The sequence below is a fragment of the Thalassophryne amazonica genome, chromosome 23 (assembly GCF_902500255.1).
Source record: "Thalassophryne amazonica chromosome 23, fThaAma1.1, whole genome shotgun sequence".
NCBI classification, from domain to species: Eukaryota; Metazoa; Chordata; class Actinopteri; order Batrachoidiformes; family Batrachoididae; genus Thalassophryne; species Thalassophryne amazonica.
The window spans coordinates 8684590-8706593 of NC_047125.1; the positions used below are offsets into that span (position 1 = coordinate 8684590).

The 22004-nt window shown below is 42.7% G+C and overlaps 1 protein-coding gene across 1 annotated transcript in view; it reads right to left on the minus strand.

The window, feature by feature from the left end:
• Window positions 1-22004, minus strand: part of sorcs2 (sortilin-related VPS10 domain containing receptor 2) — a gene marked incomplete at its 5' end in the record, with an annotated part of 485537 nt that overhangs the window by 12007 nt on the left and 451526 nt on the right. Inside the window, one exon of the mRNA XM_034165018.1 lies at window positions 17172-17320. Within this exon, the coding sequence (XP_034020909.1) occupies window positions 17172-17320 (149 nt within the window). The remainder of the gene's footprint in view (window positions 1-17171; window positions 17321-22004) is intronic.

A 22004-nucleotide genomic window follows, 5' to 3' on the forward strand; every position in this document is an offset into this window, starting at 1 on the left:
TCCGCAATGGGATGTGGCAGTGATGGGACACCGGATGCCCTTTTTAACCTTACTGTGACTTAGTTCATTGCGGACAACATTTTTTTGTGGTCAGTTTTGTCATTTATTTATTAACAAATTAATATACACATAATATATACAAATAGTCTGTTACCCGTGGGGATCCACAGGCTCCAGATTGGGTAGTGTTTTATAAAACAGGTATAATACTAGGACAATAAAATAGAACATTTTTCAAGGGTGATAATAAATTGAGCAATGAGTTGGAATGGCGTGTGAGTCCAGAATGGTTTTTATAACCCTAGATCTCAGCAATTTTTAGAAAAGGAACTCAACTCTTTTATTTCCTGTGAATTATGTATTTTTTAGCATTGATTATGTCTTGTTAATATTTAACCAAAACAATTTGTTTAGGTTAAATATTAACTATTAACAATAATAACAACAATAACAATAAATATAAGCAATAACCGAAATAAAAATTGTTTAGGTTGTTATCAATATACACATTTTTATTTATTTATTTTATTTATTTATTTATTTTATTTATTTATTACTTCTATTGTCATTTGATTTTTAAATGGACCACAATGGAAATAAGTGGTGTCATTCATGTATTTTTAACACATTTACAAATTTCCACTCATGCTTTAAATATAAAGCTGATTTACTGGCCCCTGTTGGAAAGGTGTGAGTCCACAATGTAATTAGCAACGTTAGCTAATACTCGTAGCTTCTCCAAAACTATTAGTGCTAAACGATGCTTTGTTTTAATTAAACAGTCAGATTCCCCTGGTCCGCACCAGTTCTAAGTCAGCTGGCTGGGTGCCAGCCGAGGCGACCCACTCTCCATTTAGGCACCGTTTCAAAATTTTACCCAAATACATAAGCCAAATACACAATTCAGCTGTGCTCTTGCCCCTGATGAAGTTGCACGCATGCACAGCTCCTGTAAGCAGGTGCTTTGAATTTGACAAAGACAGTGGCTGAAGACATTGGTAAGAGCAACATTGAGCTACAAAACTACAATAAATCAATAACACTAACAACACTGTTAAACTAACATAAACCACAATAAATAACATTTACAACCTCAAAACCCCGTACTCCTTGGTGAATTTCAGCACAACATTCATTGTTTATTGGTTAGATAAATTTGCTAATTCTCCCAAAATATTTGTCTTATCAGCTTTTTGTTTTTGCAGTGTTCATCCTTGAGCCAAAGTTAGATTACTAGTTACTTTATTACCGTAGTTACTTTCAGCTGAAAGTAACTAATAAAGTAACTAGTAATCTAACTAGTAATCTAGCACCAAATTCTGGGCCCTATGTACTTGCCATATTGAAGACCCCCCCACCACACACACACACACTCACTGTTATGTTCTTTTTTTATTAACGCAAACACCAAATTTCTAATGCGTAGTCAAACCAGGTCTAAATCGTCACACCTGGGAGTCAGAACCCTTTTTAAAGTTGGGGGAGCAATATTGAGTTGGGGGGTCTGGGGACCAAATTGTACCATTTGCTAGAAAATGGTACAATTTGGTCCCATTTAGCAGCTGCTTTCCCTCATTTAGTTTCCTTTCCCTGTCCTATTTCTCTTCTTTTTTGAAATCCGGTCTTTGATTTTTTTTTTTTTTTTTTTTAGGAAAGACATATTTAATTTCTGCCTAAACACTAGGGCTGCAACTAACGATTATTTTAGTAATCATTTCATCGGTCGATTATTTTTTCGCCTAATCGTTTTTGTTGTTTTTTTACTTACATGTGAGTTTGCCATTATTGCTTTAAGTGAGTTATTATTAAAAGGCCTTTATCATGCAACATCAACGTTTAAGCTTGCAATAAAGTTATCATCTTATATTCTTGTCAAAAACATACCTGAAGTAGTGTTTTGGTTTATTTTGCACATATACATCATCGACACACCACAAAGAGATTTCCATCAGGTTTCACCTGATTATGAGCATTTTTAGATGCCTACAACAACCATCTCAACCGCTAACATATTACAAGAGTCCACAAAATTATTTTAAAAGCCTAACTAAAGTGTAATCAAATCAAATCAAACTTTATTTATAGAGCACTTTTCATACAATTAAATGCAACTCAAAGTGCTTCACAAAGTAAAAACAGTACCTTTAAACTACCCATGTAAAAACCTCAACCCACAAGAACCCTCCCGTGACCACCGCTCTCTACACACACGCACATTAGAAGAATAAAAGAATAAAAGGCAGTAACAATTTAAACAAGATAATAATGATAAATAAACATTAATTAAAAGCTAAACTAAAAAGTTGAGTCTTGAGCCTATTCTTAAAAACCTGAACATTCTCTGCAGCCCTGAGCCCCTCTGGCAGACTATTCTAGAGATGAGGACCGTAAAACTGAAAGGACACATCACTGTGAGGGTGTGGTTCTGACTTTGGGAATGACTAACAGTCTACTGCTGGAGGAGCGCAGACAGCGTGAGGGTTCATATGGTGAAAGCAATTCTGAAAGATAAGAAGGGCCAAGACCATTAAGACATTTAAAAACAATTAAAAGCACCTTAAAATCGATCTTGAAACACATGGGGAGCAAATGCAGCAATTTTCAAACCGGTGTAATATGCTCCCGCTTTGTAGTCCTCGTCAGGACATGAGCTGCAGAATTTTGCAAACGTTGGAGGCCGGATATATTCTTTTTAGGAAGACCAGAAAGCAGGGCATTACAACAGTCAATATGACTAGTGAGAAAAGCATGCATCAGCGTCTCCATGTTGGCTCAAATTGGGCAGACTCTGGCGATGTTAAGATGGTAAAAACCTATCTTAGTGATATGTTTGACATGTGGAATAAAGGTCAGCTCAGAGTCTAAAATTACGCCCAAGTTTCTCACTTGTGGAGATTAATTAAAAGAAAGTGACTGAAGTTTTGGTAAAAGTTTCTTTCTCTGGGCCTCAGGACCAATAACTAATATGGTGATCTTTAATAAGATATGTAGCTTGACCGAAACAAATTTTCATTAAATAGGAAACAGTTATTTATATGTTCATTGTTAGTTGGATTTATCTTTTCTGTTGTGTTTAATCAGGTTCTTTTGTTTCTTTCTCTAAAATTGTATTACTGGTTATTATTACTATTATTGTTGTTGCTATTATTACTATATATAAATGAAAAATAAATAAAAAAATTACAATTTGTAATACATTTGACCCTTTTACGACAACAAACACTGAGCCATGAATTATTATACAGAAAACAAATGCACACAAATGTGCTGACAGCTGCAACAGCTTAATGCTAACTTTAACATTGAAAATGCCATAGACATGCTAACACGTTAGCATCGGTCCCGCTTTTAAGTTATAAATACATCTATCAACTGTTTCAGAAGACCAGGTCAGATTAACATAAAAAGGTAAATATTACTCACAGACATATGCTCTTTGGGGTTTTAGTGGGGAAAGATTAAGATAAAGCGAAATAAAACAATGAATCAACAAAGCAGCAGATCGAAGCACTGCTTTGATCTGCGAATCACTGCTCGATTGGTTCAAGGTTCAAAGCAAAGCCGGCTGCAGAACGGTTGATTTATATTGAAGAAATTAAACATTTGCGGTAAAACAAAGTTATTTAACAACTATCGATGACTAAATTAGTTGACAACTGTTGTAATAATTGATTAGTTGTTTCAGCTCTACTAAACACCTCCTCTTTCTGTAGGATCCCGTTTGGGATGTGTGTGTGTGTATGTGTGTGTGTGTCATTGTGCCGCCTGTGCATCTGGACTAAACCATTGTACAACTCTGCAGGGGTGGGAAGGGCCCTCAGAGATCTTTCAATATTATTGTTAGAGAATTATGTTGCGCAACATTTACACGAGGTCTGTCCAAAAAGTATCGTACCTTTTTATTTTTTTCAAAAACGATATGAATTTGAATCACGTGTGATTACATCAGCCAAGCTTGAACATTCGTGCGCATGCATGAGTTTTTCCACGCCTGTCGGTTGCGTCATTTGCCCGTGGGCAGGCTTTGAGTGAGCAATGGTCCACCCTTCCTGTCGGATTTCTTTTGTCTGAGAACTTGCTGAGAGACTGCTACTTTGCTCCATGAAATTTTTTTCAGAAACTGTTAGAGACAGGCAGTTGGAAACCATTCGATAGATTCAGTTGGATATCGGTGAAGATTCTGTCGGCGTCACATGGATTAAGGAGTGTTAAAACCTTTTTAAAGACCGCCGACAGCGGCGGAGGGCGCGCGGCGCGCCGAGCGGCCATTCAACAGGCTGGATCGACCAGATCATTTCTAAACTGAATGCTGTGTTGATCCGGGACATCATGTGACTACCACAGAAATGGCAACAGTGCTGAACATAGCACTTTTTCTAACACAGAAGAAATTCTTCTCTACAAGAGTCAAGACAGAAGTCAGTCCACCAGAGCAAGAATTTTTGCTGAGGAAGCTTCTGCGATTTGAAGCGAAACGTTGTCGCGTCAAGCAACCCAGTCCAGTCGAAGATTCAACCTTCTCTACTATGGAAACCACCTGGACAACTGAGAGCCTACACAGAAACTTGCTGGAAGTGGGCAATGTATGCCAAGCACCTCCCCCTGCCTGCTGTTTTAATGCTGCGATCGAGTTGCAATACAAAAATAATAGTAATGCACAGTGTCTTGGAGAAGTAATTTTAATCTTTTCACTGATCTGGAACAATTAACGCACTAGATTATGTGTTACTGAAAAAAAGCACTCAAACTGGAGTAACGTGTTACAAAGTAATATGTTACCAGCATCACTGTATATGACACCTTGGCTTTTGGCTTATTCTGATATGTCTGGATGGATTTTAATCTGCACAAGGCATCATTTTCTTACAAAAAAAAGATCTGGGATTCATATGACCATAATACAGGTTATTATTAACTCACGCAAGTCTGGGTCCACAAAATCGAGAAATTGGAAATAAGGTTAATAAGGTTGAACAATAAATGTAAATGGGCTTACCTTGCCATATCATAATAGTTTCAACTATTGGAAGTGTGATTCCTTCCTGGAGGTGATGATTTCTTCATCTGGAGTGGGTACGGGATCTTTTTCTTCCTCCTCCTACTGCTGCATGTCAGTGATGAGGGCTTCATCAGTGCGGACAATTCTGGATGATTTGAAATTTTTGGATGTGACCTTCCACTATAGTTCCCGCAGGTTCAGATTTATACATGGTGGTGTGCCCGAGGCATGCACGCGCCCCTCCCAAAATGGTCAAATCAAAATGGACTTTTATACGGTTGTGTAAATGTTTGGACTCCACAAATCGACCACGAGTGAAGCCGAATCAGGACTTACGCACGCACAAGTTAGTGATCCTCACCTGTAGAGATGTTCAATATGCGATGGTCCAATCCAGATCCCTTTGAGTCCAGAGAATTTAACATCGCTTCAAGACAAGGATAACATAAGGCATCTGCTTTGCACAGTAAAGTTATACCTGTCATTTGTGAATGTAAGCTCATACTGTCTTGCTTGACAAAGGCTTCCCAAAGTAATCCCTTGCCCATGTGGTCTTATAGATGTTGTCTGTAAGACTTAAAAATGAGTTTCCCACTTTTTGTCACTGCAGAAAAGCACAGCAGAAAGCCACCACTAGGATTTGGAAATGAAAGCAACTGACAAGCAAATTTCTAGCCACACATATCACAAGAGATAGAGAGAAGGAAGAAGTGACTGCTTACGAGGTTTGTGATGGTTAAGTAATTCTTTCCACCACCAAGTCTACTTTTCTTCCTTCCTCTGTCCAGATGTCACACTCAGTATCTTCCTAGCTCTCTCCCTCAGCACATCTGCAGCAGTTGTCCAGAATCATTTCACTTCCATCCAGTTCCCATGTCACCTCCTCTACAAATTTCACACAACAGTCTTTCTCCCTCAGTTTCTACTGTCTCAGTCTTTCATAATCCTGGGCCTCATGTACAAAACATACATAGAGTTTCTATTAAAACACGGCGTACGCCAAAACCCAAAAACTGGCGTAAGCACAAAAAATCCAGATGTATCACATGTGCATAGTCATCCACGCACGTTCATTTGTACATTCCACTGAGCATGTAATTTAGCACACGTGCACACGCACCAAACTCCTCCCTGCTAACACCTCCATCTGAATATGCAAACTTACTCAAATAGTTTGGTTGTGTCGTGCTGATGGCACCATAAGTGTGGAGTGCTGTGTGTTTCGTGACCTCTGCCATTGTTTCTGTGTTGTTGTGTGTAAAAATTAAAGAATTTTTTTTTTAGAGACAATGTGTAAAAACAACAAAAGCTGGGAAATTCAAATGAGTCTCTTTCCATCACTATGCATTTTGACGGAAGCATCAAAATGCACAGAACACTGCCATCTACTGGATGGGTGTGTGAACAGCAACCAACGTTGATCGTGAAGTACACTTCAACTAACAGAATTTTCAGTTTTGCAAATGCCTTTTTTTATTACAAAAGGAAAAAAGGCATATTTACAAATACACATACAAAAACCAACACACATTACTGTATTGTGTGTGTCGGTTTTTATAAATAAATAAACCAACCAAGCATTGAAGGAGACTCATTTTTCCCATAATGCCTTTTGGCACACGTGTCTGTTAAAGCTCAAACCTTTAGAATTAGTGCATTACTTTAAATGATATGTGCGATGTTTTCACTTTGTAAAAATGACAGTTACCGTTAATGTCAATAAACTGTCCAGAATTACTTGTTTATAATTGAAACCATGAGTGAAAAGTGCTTTGAATTTCATGTCTCCTGCCCACTGTCTGCGTTGTAGTATGTGGAAAGTAAATTACACTTTTTATTTTTAGGCAGCAGTGGGCAGTGTGCATAAAGACAGAAGCTCTGGTTTGTTGTTCATTTGGGTTTTGTGGTCGCCTTTGATGTCACTAATTTTTTGTGGAGTTTATTGATTTAACATTATAAAAGTTAACTTTTCAGTTAGCGGATTAGTGGTTATCGAAGCTAACTTTTTGGTTAGCTGTGCCCACCACTGACAATTTGTTACATGTCTTGATACACATATCATAATTCAATACGTATTACAAAACATAATCACTTTTTGCCATTATTTATGTGGAAAGTAATCTGTGGTGAATGTTTTAACTTTAAAGACTCAAATCATTCCAAAGAAGAAATTGTAATCCTTGATATTAACCATTTCCAATTTGTATATTTTATAAACCATTTATGATTCTTCTGTAAACACTGATATTTCTTCATTAGAGTAATGATAATTCATGGTGTCATGATACTAATTTTTTCAAGAAGCATGATTCACAATGCATTGTTTTACCCCTTACTGCTTACCCGCTTCACTGTCATTTTATTTTGTAAACATGTGAATATAATATGTGAATAGGGGCAGCACGATGGCTTAGTGGTGGACAGCTGTGGGTTCAATTCCTGTGGCCTTTCTGTGTGGAGTTTGCATGTTCTCCCCATGTTTGCGTGGGCTTCCTCCGGCTGCTCCGGTTTCCTCCCACATCCAAAGACGTGCGGGTTACGTGGATTGGACTCTTTAAAATTGTCCGTAGGTGTGTGTGTGGGTGTGTCTGTGTTTGTTTGTCTGTTTGTGGCCCTGCGACAGACTGGCGTCCTGTCCTGGGTGTACCCCGCCTCGCGCTCTATGACTGCTGGGATAGGCTCCAGCCCCCCGCAAACCCTTAATTGGACTAAGCGGTAGAAGATGAATGAATATGTGAATAGGAACCAGCACACATCTTCTCCACTCTTCAGACGTCCCCTCACTTTCCAAGATTTAATTCAACAATATGGATAAACTCCACTGCCATCTCTCCTCCACTGCTTCCACTGTAATGTCATTTGGACCAGTTGCCTTTCCACTCTTCATAGATGGCCTCACTTTATCCTTATTAATCCCTTGTATTTCCTGATTTACTGTCTCCACATCATTCAGCCATCGCTTGCTCTCATATTCTTCATTCATCAGCTACTCGCAGTACTCCCTCCACCTTCTCAACACACTCTACTTGCTTGTCAACACATTGCCATTTGCATCCATTATCACCTTAAGCTGCTGGACTGCACCAAGCTGGAAAGGATGTTCCTTTCCAGCCTGGTGCGGTTACAAGGAGTTGAGGTGGTGATGGTAGATGAGGTTAAATACCTGGGGTCAAATATTCAAAGTAATGGAGAGTGTGGTAGAGAGGTGAAGAAGACAGTGCAGGCAGTTGTGGAGTGGGTGGAGAATTATTAACAGGAGTAAGTTGGTGGCAGAAGTGAATTGTGACAGACGATATCTGCAAGAGTGAAGGGCAAAGTTTTGCAAGCCAGTTATAAGACCACGAGACACAAATCCTCTTCTATAAGCAGCTGTCATGGCAACCCTGTTCTAGGGGTCTGAGACCTGGATCACCACTGCCACAACCTGAAGACCCTTGAGTGATTCCACCGCATTAAGTGGGAAGACTGTACCAACATCATTGTCCTGGCTGAAGCCAAGCTCCAAAGCATCGAGGTGTCCAAGAAACCAGCTTTGCTGGGTGGGTCACATTTGTTAAAATGACTGACAGTTGACTTCCCAAGCAGATCTCCTACTCCCTGCTGAATGAACAACAAATGGTCCAGAGGAGGGCAGAAGAAATGCTACAAGGATCTCCTGAAGCACAATCTCAAAGAGCGTTCCACCAACTGGAAGACCTGGGAGGAACAAGCAAGTGACCAAGTCACCTAGCAAGCAATGATCCACATGGGATGAACAACACAGAGGAGAAGAGGAGCAAGAGGAAGGACAGAGACTAAGATCCTAACTGGCAGACATTTCCCACAGCAAACATGTGCAGCATCTATCAGAAAGAGTGGGCATCAAGACTGGGCCTGTTCAGCCATTTCCGCATCCACAATCCCGTCCGGGGTTCGATCAAGAAACCATCTCCATTGCCACCAAGGGATTGACATGATGGCAATGATATTTTTTTAATTATTGCCCCCTGTGATTGAGTCACACAGTATTTAAGCACACGCCCAAATATATTGTCAGGGCCAGCAGCCTTCCTGGGGTTCACCTTTTCAAGGGTCCTCCCGACTGATGTGCCATTGAGAGCAATATATGTCAGGGCTGCCAGCCCTGACAATATATCTGGGTGTGTGCTTAAAGACTGTGCTGACTCACTCACAGATATCTTCAACATCTCTCTGAGACAAGCCATCATACCAGAATGCTTCAAAGCCACCACCATCATACCGCTACCCAAGAAATCTCCTGCAACAACCCTGAATGACTACCGGCCCATAGCACTCACGCCCATTGTGATGAAGTGCTTTGAAAGGCTGGTCAAGGCTCACATAGCATCCAGCCTACCTGCCACTCTTGACCCATTCCAGTTTGCGTACCGTCCCAAGCGCTCCACTGATGACGCCATAGCAGCAGCACTTCACCTCAGTCTGGCTCATCTGGAGAATAAAGACAGCTATGTGCGGATGCTATTCATCGATTTCAGCTCTGCCTTCAACACAGTCATCCCACAACACCTGGTGAACAACTGAGTGCTATAGGCATCAGCACCCCACTCTGCAACTGGCCTTACTGACTTATCACCAACAGACCACAGACAGTAAGAGTTGGCAAAAACTCCTCACAGACAACCATCATGAACACAGGGGTCCCTCAGGGATGTGTGTTGAGCCCTCTGCTGTTCACCCTGATGAGCACCCTGAGCAATCAGGGTGAACCAGTTGAGTTGTGCCAGACACAACTCAAAGCACATCATCAAGTTTGCAGACGGCACAACAAGGCCTCATCAGCAATGATGACGACTCAGCCCACAGAGAGGAGGTACACCATCTCATCAACTGGTGTGACATCAACAACCTGCACCTCAATGTCAACAAAACAAAGGAAATAATGGCGAACTTCAGGAAGAATCACAAGCCTCACACACCTCTCACCATCAATGGCAGTGCTGTGGAATCAGTGAAAAGCACCAAGTTCCTGGGGGTGCACATCGATGACCTGACATGGACAACCAACACCACCTCCCTTGTCAAGAAAGCATAGCAATGCCTCCACTTCCTACGCAGGATGAGGAGAACCAGTCTCCCCCACTTCAGCACTCACCACCACTCACCATCCTCACCAGCAGTCTCTCAGTCTGGTATGGCAGGTGCCATGTTGCTGACCAGAAAGCACTACAGAGAGTGGTGAGAACAGCAGAGAAGATCACAAAGTCAGCTCAACCATCCATAAAGGACCTGTACCCATCCCACTGCCACAGAAGAGCCATCAACATCATCAAAGACCCTACCCACCCCTCAAACGAACTGTTTACCCTCTGGCAAGCGCTACAGCAGTACGCGCTGCAGGACCACCAGGCTCAGCAACAGCTTTTTCCCCACAGGCCATCAGACTGCTAAACTCACTCCCAAAAGCAAGAGCATAACCCCCACCCCCCCCAACACACACACACACACACACACACACACACACACACACACACACACACACACACACACTACAGACCAAACTACTTTATGCACATTTGTTTGCACAAAAAAAAAAAAAAAAGCTTACAAACTATTCACCTCCATGCTGCTACTCTGCACTCTGCACCTTTGCCACACTGCACCTATATTGTTGTACTCGATACTATTGCACTCCAGTAACATACCTCATCTAACTACATTCTGAAACACTATGACAGCCTTGGAAATGCATGCTCACTGTTGTCTATATGTCGTGTTGATTGTTGTTCTGTTATTGATATTATTTGCATTTTATGTCCTAGTGATGTCTCATGTCCAGTCTATATTTAGTTGTATGTCTAATTTAGCCTCTGTTACTGCACATTTGGAGTCTGGGGAAACATGGTTTCAGTCTTCTGTGTAATGTACTGTTGCATGGCTTGATTGACAATAAAGTTCACTTTGACTTTGACTCCAATTACAACGCATATATATACAGCAGAGTTTTAGAAATGCAAAAACAATAAACAAAACAATTTCACTCTTAGCCCTGTGATAGACTAGCATCCTGTCCAGGCTGTACCCCACCTTTCTCTGTCCTTGTACCAAATATCTTTAAACACTGTTCAATATCTTGGAAAAACTGCTGACCAATGGCTCTAGGTGGCATTTTCAAGATGGCCACCACGGGGGCCATATTTGAAATCAAATCCGAACACCTTGAACAAACGCTGGTGTCCTCATGGGTAGAAAAATGCACAAGTTTCAGCTTTATTAGTTCAGTGGTTTCTGAGAAGTTTAAAGTGACAACCAGAAAAGTGGGTGTAATCACATTTCAGGGGTTACACCAAGGTCAAAATTGTAAATTTCACAAAATTTGTTGGATATGTTTTTAGGCTTACTGATTGCTACTCATGTACCAAATGTCAGCACAATTTCTGCATAAATGGCTGACAAATGGCTATATATTAGAGTTTCAAGATGGACACCATGGCGACTATATTTGATATCAACTTGGAACAACTTGAACAAACTTTGGTGTCCTTGTGGGTTAAGTAATTCATTCCACCACCAAGTCTCCTTTTCTTCCTTACTCTCTCCAGATGTTACCTAGCTGTCTCCCTCAGGACATCTGCAGCAGTTGTCCAGAATCACTTCACCTCCATTCAGTTTCCTAATTGGTGTGGAACTGAATTCTGAACTGGTGTGGAACTGAATACCTGTCAACTCTCCCGATATCACTGGGAGTCTCCCGATTTGGGGAGTTATCTCCTGACCTCCAGATTCATACTTAAAATCTCCTAATATCAAAGTTAATGAGCAAGCACCGCTGACAGACGAACAGCAGAAAGTATCAAGACCTTCTGCGGGGATGCTGAGTCTATAAAACAGAGATATTCGTCTAGCTGGTTAATTGTGACTACAATGACTTAAACAAAAAAATGTAATATATTGCATATTGTGTTTTAAAAGCAGCGGTGGCAGGCGGGCAGACGTCACTTATCTCCATTCGCTCCCTCGCAGTCCTGACATGGACTGAACAGACAGATAAGAGCGCACGTTCCGGAGGACAGCAGCAGCTTTCCGGGGTCTTCTGTGCATGATCATCCCTCATTCAAATGCTTCAAGTGAAAGAACTTCCTCCACAAGATTGTAACAGAAAGCAGAACAGACTCGGCCAGTGACACTGTGTGTGCTCTTCTTAGCTGCACCTGTACTCTACTGTATTCACTGTCAAATAATAAAATATAATGGCATTTTATTTATTTAACAGTGAATATAGTTTTGTGTGTTTGACTCTTTTACTTCTTATAGAAGTGTTTTTCTTTTCTTTACTTATTGCTACAATAACCCCACATCAAATTCCTTGTATGTGTGAACTTACTTGCTAATAAAAATCGATTCTGATTTTGATTCAAACTCAACTCAGATTGCAAGGCCAGTGACTTAAAACCTACAAAAGATTAACTCAAAAGCTGCAAATAGTGGCACTTAGCGCTACTGGACTTTTTTTTTTTTTTTTTTTACTGTTTTACATGCTGTGCAATTAATTAATTCATTATTTAGGATTTAATAATTAATTAGGATGAATTAACTTATTAATAAGAAAGAAATAAGAAAATGCACGGTGCTCTACAGGGCTCAAGGGTGGGTTATACATTCATGTTAAGTCTATGGCAAAAAAAAAAAGTCTCCCTCTCTATTTCCCAGAGTTGACAGGGCCCAGATGAGATAAAAAAAAAAAAAAAAAAAAGAGTCAATGAATTTCACTCTTACTAAAAACAATTAAGGCTCCATGTGACTTCTTGCTGTATTTTTTGCGATTCACTAAATTTTGGTCACTATGGTGGTATTTAGGGGGTGGTGGCCAAGTGGTTAATGCGCTTGGTTTCAGTTCAGAAGGCTCCGGGTTCAAATCCCACCCCTGCCACATTTCTCTATGTAATGTTGAGTTGCGTCAGGAAGGGCATCCGGCGTAAAACCTGTGCCAATTCAACATGCAGATCCACCTTGGATTTGCTGTGGCGATCCCAAGTGCAAACAAGGGAGCAGCCGAAGGGACTTGCTAACTATGGTGGTATTTGGCTGCTTTGCCGCAAAACCTCAGGCAACCTGATCTTCATTCTTTCCACCAGCTTCATAAAAAAGTACCAGTAATCACTGTCCAGATTGTAAAATCACTGAATAATTCCTAGTTCCCCCATTTCCTATGACATAGCACAGTTTCCTTTGAGACCACCATTAGGGACATGCTCTTGGCCAATGACACCTCTCAGGACCTCTCACACTCAACAACATCAACAGTGTCTGATGGACACATTCTCCCAGGCCTGCAAAGACTTTGGTCTACTCATCAGCCTGAAGAAGTCAAACATGCTGAGCCAACATTTGGACTCACCACCTGTCATCACCATCGACAACTTGAAGTGGTACACCAGTACACCTGTCTTGGTTCCACCATCAGCGACAACCTGTCCTTAGAGGCAGAAATCAACAGATGCATCGGAAAGGCAGCAACAAACCTAGGATGGCTCCTCCATGACAAACTGCATCTACATTCTATGCGGCGGAGACTGCCACTCCCGCATTGGTCTCACCAGCCACCGACGATGCTGTTCTAGAAGCACTACCACACACTCTTAGGGCACAGTATCCATAGTGGACAACCACCGAAGGAGGCCTACTACCACAGTTTGCACAAAAACATGAACATTTAATTTATGTAACTTTACAACTCAACTCAACTTCTAAAGTTGAGTTCAACATCCAAAACTTTATGTTAAAGAGAGGTAGCAAGTGGACATAACTAAACGCAGCAGCATGTTTTAGAGTGTACCGACTTTTCAATCCACTCATTGTAAAAACATTACATCCAGGTCAGATGTGAGCACACATCATGGCACATGTAAATAAAATAGTGTTTCTTATTCACTGGTTTTAAATAGTCTTAGTGATGTGTTGTTCATTGTGCATGTTCATATTGCAGTGATCATGCCTAAATTAATACATATAGTGATTTCACACTATATGGGCTTTGACATATGCAGAAATCCACTGCAATGATGGAACATTTTAATCCCTGCTTACAGCTTCAAAAGAAATTTATGCAATTTTGTTAGGATTTGAAGTTGTATACAGTGGGGCCAAAAAGTATTTAGTCAGTCCCTTATTGTGCAAGTTCTCCTACTTAGAAAGATGAGAGAGGACTGTAATTTTCATCATAGGTACACTTCAACTATCTTCAGACTTCAGACAACTTTACTGATCCCAAAAAAGGGCAGTTATGTTTACACTCCAATTACCTCAGACAAGATACAGCAATTAATCCACAATTACTACTTGTTTACCGTAATAATGGCACACATCAAAATTAAAGACAACACTATACATTGTGACATTGTTTATGTGCACTAAACTTGAAGCAGTCCGTCATTCCGAATTGAGTACAGTGGGTGAAGGCCGCTGCAACTGTAAGTCGCGCCGCAAGACCAGCTTGAGAGAGGACGAGGCCTGCCACAGGGAGGGAGGGGCAGAGAGTAACCCAGTGTCCAGACAGACAGCCCGGAAGGCACGTGAGGCGCCATCGACAGGCCTTATCTGTCCATCCTGGGGGGGATCCCAGTCCTGAATCAGTCCACCAGAGTATCAAGGTCCCACAGTCAACATCTCAGGACTGGGAAGGGAGGGAGGAAGGGGGGATGGAGAACCGGGGGGGGGGAGACGAGGAGCGAGGCTAATCAGGAGTGTTTCCTCGGGAGGAGGATTTTATCCCAGCGGCCTTGAAGGACAGCTGGTGTTTGGAAACAAAATAGAATATCCAGATTAACAGATGCCTGGCAGATTCTACAGTCTGAAAACTTCAGAGTGGCTCCCATACCTCTGAATAGAGGAGAGATGTGGTCTTACAGACGATCAAAGCGTTTTTCCCAGTGCAGCCATTCTCCCGAGATGGATTCCAACGTGCGGCTGACACGCCGCACGACTGAGCTGACACTGCCCTTCCAATCGAATCAATCATGTGGGCAGCCTGGACGGGCCGATTAATGCCGCTCCACATTCTTAATTTTCTGGTAGACCAGTGCTGTGGCCACTCCACACCGCAGAAATCCGGTCACCACAGCTCCAAATAGTAAACATCTTCAATGTCCTCCACAGACAACAGTTACAGGCACATGATTGCCACCTCCAGCTGTCCATCACGTAAACCCGCCACATGTGTCCCGGCAGGACAGGTCGGGTCCACTCTGCTCCCGAGTGTCTTGTGGAAAAAACAGTATCAATTGCATTCAGAGACCACTAGATCAGATCCATTTTGCCATTTTCCAGAGGAGCAGGGCTAGCAGCCTCACAGACAAAACACGCTAAGGGAGAGTGGAGGAGATGCGACCGCCCTCGTCGGAGTCCCAAGCAGAAAATTATGAGAGACAAAATGCAAAAAAAAAATCCAGGAAATCACATTGTAGGCTTTTTTAAAGAATTTATTTGTAAATTATGGTGGAAAATAAGTATTTGGTCACCCCACAAACAAGCAAGATTTCTGGCTCTCACAGACCTGTAACTTCTTTAAAAAGCTCTTCTGTCCTCCACCTGTTACCTGTATTAATGGCATCTGTTGGAACTCATCTTTTATAACTGTATAAAAGACACCTGTCCACAGCCTCAAACACTCCAGACTCCCACTCACCATGGCCAAGACCAAAGAGCTGTCTAAGGACACCAGGACGAAAATTGTAGATGTGCACCAGGCTGGGAAGAGTGAATCTACAATAGTCAAGCAGGTTGGTGTGAATAAATGAACTGTGGGAGCAACTGTAAGAAAATGGAAGACATACAAGACCACTGATAATCTCCCTCAATCTGGGGCTCCATGCAAGATGTCATTCTGTGGGGTCAAAATGATCATGAGAACGGTGAACAAAAATCCAAAAACTACACGGAGGGACCTGATGAATGACCTGCAGAGAGCTGGGACCAAAGTAACAAAGGCTACACACTACGCAGAGAGGGACTCAAATCCTGCATTGCCAAGCGTGTCCCCCAGCTTAAGCCAGTACATGTCCAGGCCTATCTGAAGTTTGCCAGACAGCATATGGATGATCCAGAAGAGGATTGGGAGAACATCATGTGGTCAGATGAAACCAAAATAGAACTTGTTAGTAGAAACTCAACTAGTCATGTTTGCAGGAAGACAAATGCTGAGTTGCAACCCAAGAACACCATATCTACTGTGACGCATGAGGGTGGAAACATCATGCTTTGGGGCTGTTTTTCTGCAAAGGGGGCAAGGCGACTGATCTGTATTAAGGGAAGAATGAACATGGCCATGTATCATGAGATTTTAAGCCAAAACCTCCTTCCATCAGTGACAGCATTGAAGATGCAACGTGGCTGGGTCTTCCAGCATGACAATGATCCCAAACACACTGCTGGGGCAACGGAGTGGCTCCGTAAAAAGCATTTCAAGGTTCTGGAGTGACCTAGCCAGTGTCCAGGCCTCAACCCCATAGAAAATTTGTGGAGGAAGTTGAAAGTCTGTGTTGCTCAGCGACAGCCCCAAAACATCATTGCTCTAGAGGAGATCTGCATGGAGGAATGGGCCAAAATGCCAGCTACAGTGTGTGTAAACCTGGTGAAGACTTACAGGAAACATCTGACCTCTGTCATTGCCAACAAAGATTATGTTACAAAGTACTGAGTTGAACTTTTGTTATTGACCAAATACTTATTTTCCACCATAATATACAAATAAAATTCTTTAAAAAATCCTACAATGTGATTTCCTGAATTTTTTTTCTTTTGTCTCTCATAGTTGAAGTGTACTCTGATGATTTACAGACCTCTCAGCTTTCTAAGTAGGAGAACTTGCACAATTCAGGGGCTGACTAAATAGTTTTTGGCCCCACTGTATAGGTTGAAATGAAAGCTCATTCTTTAACTTCCAATGGGTACATTAGGTGACCACCAAGGCCACCGCTGTTTGTATTAGAATGTAAGACAGTTTTGTCAAGAAATGCTTATTGGTGGTGATCTTTTTAAAAATTTAGGATAACAAATAAAACAGTCATACAGGCTTTTGTAATACTGATATAGGTATTAAAAAGTCAAAGTTCTCTAGTACTTTGGTATGCGGGGGCTGTTGTTACTATTAATTTTGATTTTAGTAACAGTGGTGTCCAGTAGTCCTTTTAAAACAATGTAATACCTCTAACATTACCTAGTGTCTGCGAGTCCAGGTCATCGTCAATGAACTCCTCACCCTGGATGATGTGTTGAGTGTCCTCGCTGTGGTTCACAGGGCTGGTCATTTCCTGCTCTTTCTCATTGTGCATCTGGGCATAGACATTGCGACTGCCCGGTAACTTCCTGTCACAAAAGTGAAGAAAAAGACTGGAATTTACTATGCCAAAGCAGACACACTTTTGGTCTTGGGTACAGGTGCACCTGCTACAATTAAGGGCCTTCAGCTGGATGTGCAACAAACAATTTCTGAAACAACACAGGTGACTGCTGGAGAGACACTAATATGTTTCAATTGGCAGACAACAGAAATATGAAGTAGGTATCATTTTTCAGTGAATGCAGATAATATTTTTGTGCTTTACACTCTTCACCACATCTCGTTCCCAAGTTCATATGGAGTTGACGTGTGGGTCCAATGGATAAGTAGTTTTGGGGTTCCCCTGAGGGATACTGCAACCCTCAGTTACAATACCTTTGTAGGCTTTTATAAGATTAGGGATTTGTGCTAAGTACTCATATTCTACTTTAACCTGAAAAAATCTGGACTACCTTGTGTGGTATTTAATGATGCATTCAACAACAAGTAGGGATGGAGTCACCTCTCCCACAACGGGGATACCGGGGCCTCCTCCTGGTGCAGGCCGGGGGGTTTCTTTTACATGTGGGCTCACCATCTGAATGGAGTCTGTAGAGGGTCAGGTGCACTGCCAAGAGTCCACTCCACTCCACTCCATTGTCTGAGCTTGTGTGTGAGGTTGAGTGACACCAACTGGAAATAGTTGGGTTCACCTTCACACACAGCATGGGCTCTGGAACCATACTCCTGTAGAAGGGCTGTGGACCCTCTCTTTTTCCAGAGTTGTTCAGAGTGAGAGGCACCAGGTGGTTGTGAGGATACGCACAACAAGTCACTGACTGAGTGCCATTATTTTGGAGTTTTCCCTGGTGATGAGAGGGCTGTCTCTGTGCGACTTTGTGTCACAGAGAGGAATCTGATTGTTGTTTGTGCATATGCACAAACAGCAGTTCAGCCTTCTTGGAGACTTTGAGCTTCCTGCTGGAGACTCCTTAGTTTTGCTGTGGGACTTCAGTGGGCAGCAATGGAGAAACCTGAATGGGAGTGACAGGGGGGAATGGTCACCTGATCTGAATCCAAGTGGTAATTTGTTGTTAGACTTCTGTGCTGGTCATGGATTGTCCATAACAAACATTTTGTTCGAGCACAAATAAGTACAGGTGGTACCAGAAACCCTGGATTTTTTAATTGTGTCAGTGAGACCTGAAGAAAGGGGTGGAGCTGTCAACTGTTCATGACCTGGCAGTGAGAATGCTCAGATGGTGGAGGAAGCCACCGCACCTAGATCTAAATTTGTTGTGAGGGTTTTCTGGAAACATTTGATTGAAGAGCCTGTCCGAACAGCCTTCAACTCGTACTTCTGAAGAGATTTATCCCAGATTCCGAGGGAGGTCAGGGACATGGAAACAGAGTCATCCACATTCAATTCCACCATTGCTGAGGTGGCTGTTTTGAGCTGTGGCCAGAAGGTGGTCGGTGCTTCTCGTGGCAGCAACTCAAGAACCTGATGGTGGACTCCTGCAGCAGTGGTGGGCACAGCTAACCAAAACGTTAGCTTCAATAACAGTTAATCCGCTAACTGAAAAGTTATCTTTTATAAAGCTAAACCGGTAAACCCCTAAAAAATTTAGCGGAAGTTACAGATAAAAGCTAAACCGATAACTTTCAGTATTGATTTCAGTACACCAGCAGCTACTGACACAACAGTGAGCCAGCACTTCTGTGTCAGATTAGCTTTCTCTCAGCAAAAGAGACCTGGTGACTGAGGAGAAGGAGGAATAAAGACAATTTCTATTAACACAATACAGATTCGGGTTGTTTCTCCATTCTGGGGGGAAAGTGAAGTTTGCTCTTTAATGTCCTGCTTATTGTCCTTTAATTACAACACTGTTTGTCCTCTTTGTTCCAGAGTAATATATATATATAAGATGTCTGAAATTCAGTTTGCATTCATTAAATTCCACGCAGATTAAACACAGCAGAGACAGATTATTTGGAATATTTGTTTTGCAAGTTTTCAGGGTCTCTACTACCATCTACTGGCCAGTTGCCGCTGTCTAAACAGCACAGAGAATCTACATGACAATTGCAAATGAAAATTACACAACCAAAATGCACATTTTTATGCTTTTCATCACGTTAATAAGAGGCTGCAGCAATTCTCTGGCGTGCAAAGGATTATGGGATATCTCAATAGGGTGAATATTGCCATAAACACTGGCCATCCGCCTGGCCAGTAGATAGCAGTAGAGACCCTGAAAACTTGCTAAAACAAATATTCCAAATAATCTGTTTTCTGGCATGTTTACATAAAACAAACTCAATAACCACGTCTATAAACCCAGAGAATATATTCACCAGAGTTTTAGGCACAATATACAAAGAGTTTAATGCTGTTGTCCATGTGCAACGGTTAAAGTGCAGCCTGATAAGAGTGTCTCAATGTATTTATCCTTTACCCAAATGCACTGCAGCATGTGTGTCCCAAACACTAAAACCTTCAAAATTAGTGCATTACTTTAAAACTAAAACATATAGCTGATATTTTCACTTTATAAAACGCCAGTTAACTTGTCTGGAATTAGTTTTGTTAAAATTTTAACCATAAGTTAAAACTGTGTGCCTGTTGGTGACTTGCGTGATATGTCACTGAGTCAGTATGGAGTAAAGAGAAATTATATTTTTTTACTCTCTCTGTCTCTTCCTTTCTCTCCTATAACCAGCTCAACTCTGTCTGCAGAGGATAGAGCTGTCTGCTGAAAACATTTAACAGCTAGGTACTAAAGTCTTTGATTTTAGACTTCACAAATGTTTTTAACTGTTAAGCTTTATTCACTATGCCTGCAAAAAATGTTCGCAGTTTAAAAATGATTGGGCCTAAATTTATTGGAAACTAATTGGTCCGCTGATGGTTTTCAAAGTTATCTGAAAAGATAATCTGATAATGAAAACATTAGCTTTGATAATAAGCGGTTAGCGGATTAGCAGAACTGTGCCCACCACTGTCCAGCAGTAAGGGAAACCATCAGGCTGAAGAAGGAGGCCTTTCATGCTTGGCTGGCATAGAGGTCTCCTGAATTGGCGGAGAGATATCACCAGGCCAGAAGGACTCCTCAGTGTTGGCTGAGACAAAAACTCGGGCATGGGCGGGGTTTGGAAAGGCCACAGAAAATGACTTTCAGTCAGCCTCAAAGTGGTTTTGGCAAACTGTCAGGTGCCCCAGGAAAGGGAGGCAGTTTTTAGCCAAAGCTGTGTTCAGCAGGGGAAGACTGGACTAAATTGACTAAGGATATTGTCAGGTGATGGAAATAACATTTTGAGTATCTCCTCAACCCTGTCCGAGTCTTCCATCCGTGCCTCCTTGACAGAGGGCACGGATAGAAGACTCGGACACATCACCCTAGTGGAATTGAAAGAGGTCATGAAAAAATTCCTTGGTGCCAAGTCACCATGGGTGGATGAGATTCATCCAATGTTACTGAAGACCCTGGGTGTTGATTAACTAAAACAACTATGGTGGGGTTGGTAGGTAGGGTGAGTGTGGCATGTGGGGTTAGCCCCAGGTGGCTGTGGATGTTTGGGGCTCTGGGGTGCGGGGGGGGTCTGCCCCACCAGTTCCGCCGTGGTCTTGGGGGCCTACTCTGGGGCTTGTGAGGCCCAAGGTCCCGCGACCCATTGAGGGGATGGGTGGTTGCAGTGGGGCAAAGGTGTTGGCACTGGGGGGTGGATGGCTGCTGGGGGGTGCAGGCCATGGTCTTCATGGGGTGGGGTGTTGCCCCACTTTCATTTGGGTGGTCTCCCAATCTTGGGCTTTGGTGTTTGAGGTGGAGTCTGTGGTGGTGGTGGTGGGGGGGTGGAGTGGGGGCTGGGGGGAGAGAGTTTGGAGAGGTCCTGCTGGCTGCGCTGGGGGAGTCTTGGGTGTTGGGGGATTGGGTCTCACCTCTTGTCTGGGGGCCGGGCCCCGCCCTCATATGGCTTTGTGGTCCCTGCCCGCGCTTTGGGTTTGGTTGCAGTGGCTCCTTTGCCCCATCGCCGCAGCTCGCTGCTTTCTTTGGGGCTCCCGTGGTCCGGGTGGTGTGGTTCTGGTGCCCCCCCTTTGGTGGTCCCATGCCAGTGCCCTGTGTGCTTCCCTTGGGTATGGGGTTGCTTCCTGGGGGGGGGGGGGGGGGGGGGGGGGTGTTCCAGTGCCACCGGGCCGTTCACCTGGTGGTTCGTTGTGCTGCCCCGGTGGGTCTGGTGGCTGCCCTTCCTGGCCCCTGTGCCCTTCCACTGCCCCTTTTCTCTTGGGGCCCTGCATCCTGGACCCATTGCGTGTAGTTGGCCATTTGGCTTCTGCCGTGCCGGAGTGGTCCACGTCATATGGTAAGGTTCTGTCTTTTGTCTTGGCCCAACACACCAGCCACAGTAGTGGTCGGATATTTAGCTGTTATCTGGGTCTCTGTGTGTGGATGGGATGGTTGTGTGTTTGCGGCCGTCACCACAATTTGGTTTTGGGTGCTCTCAAGGGGTTCAAGACCCTGGTGTCCTAGATTAGGGTATGGATGCTCACTAATTAGACAATAGACTGTTACTGTCACTACTTGTTCATGTGTGGTGTTTGTCCTGGTAAGTTGTATGGATGGAGCCCTGTCTCCTCGGTGTCTCACTTCTCATCACTTCAACATTATTGCCTTCACCACTTGTCTTTCATTCTTGTCTGTCTTCATGTTGTTTTGGTGGTCGGCCCTTCCT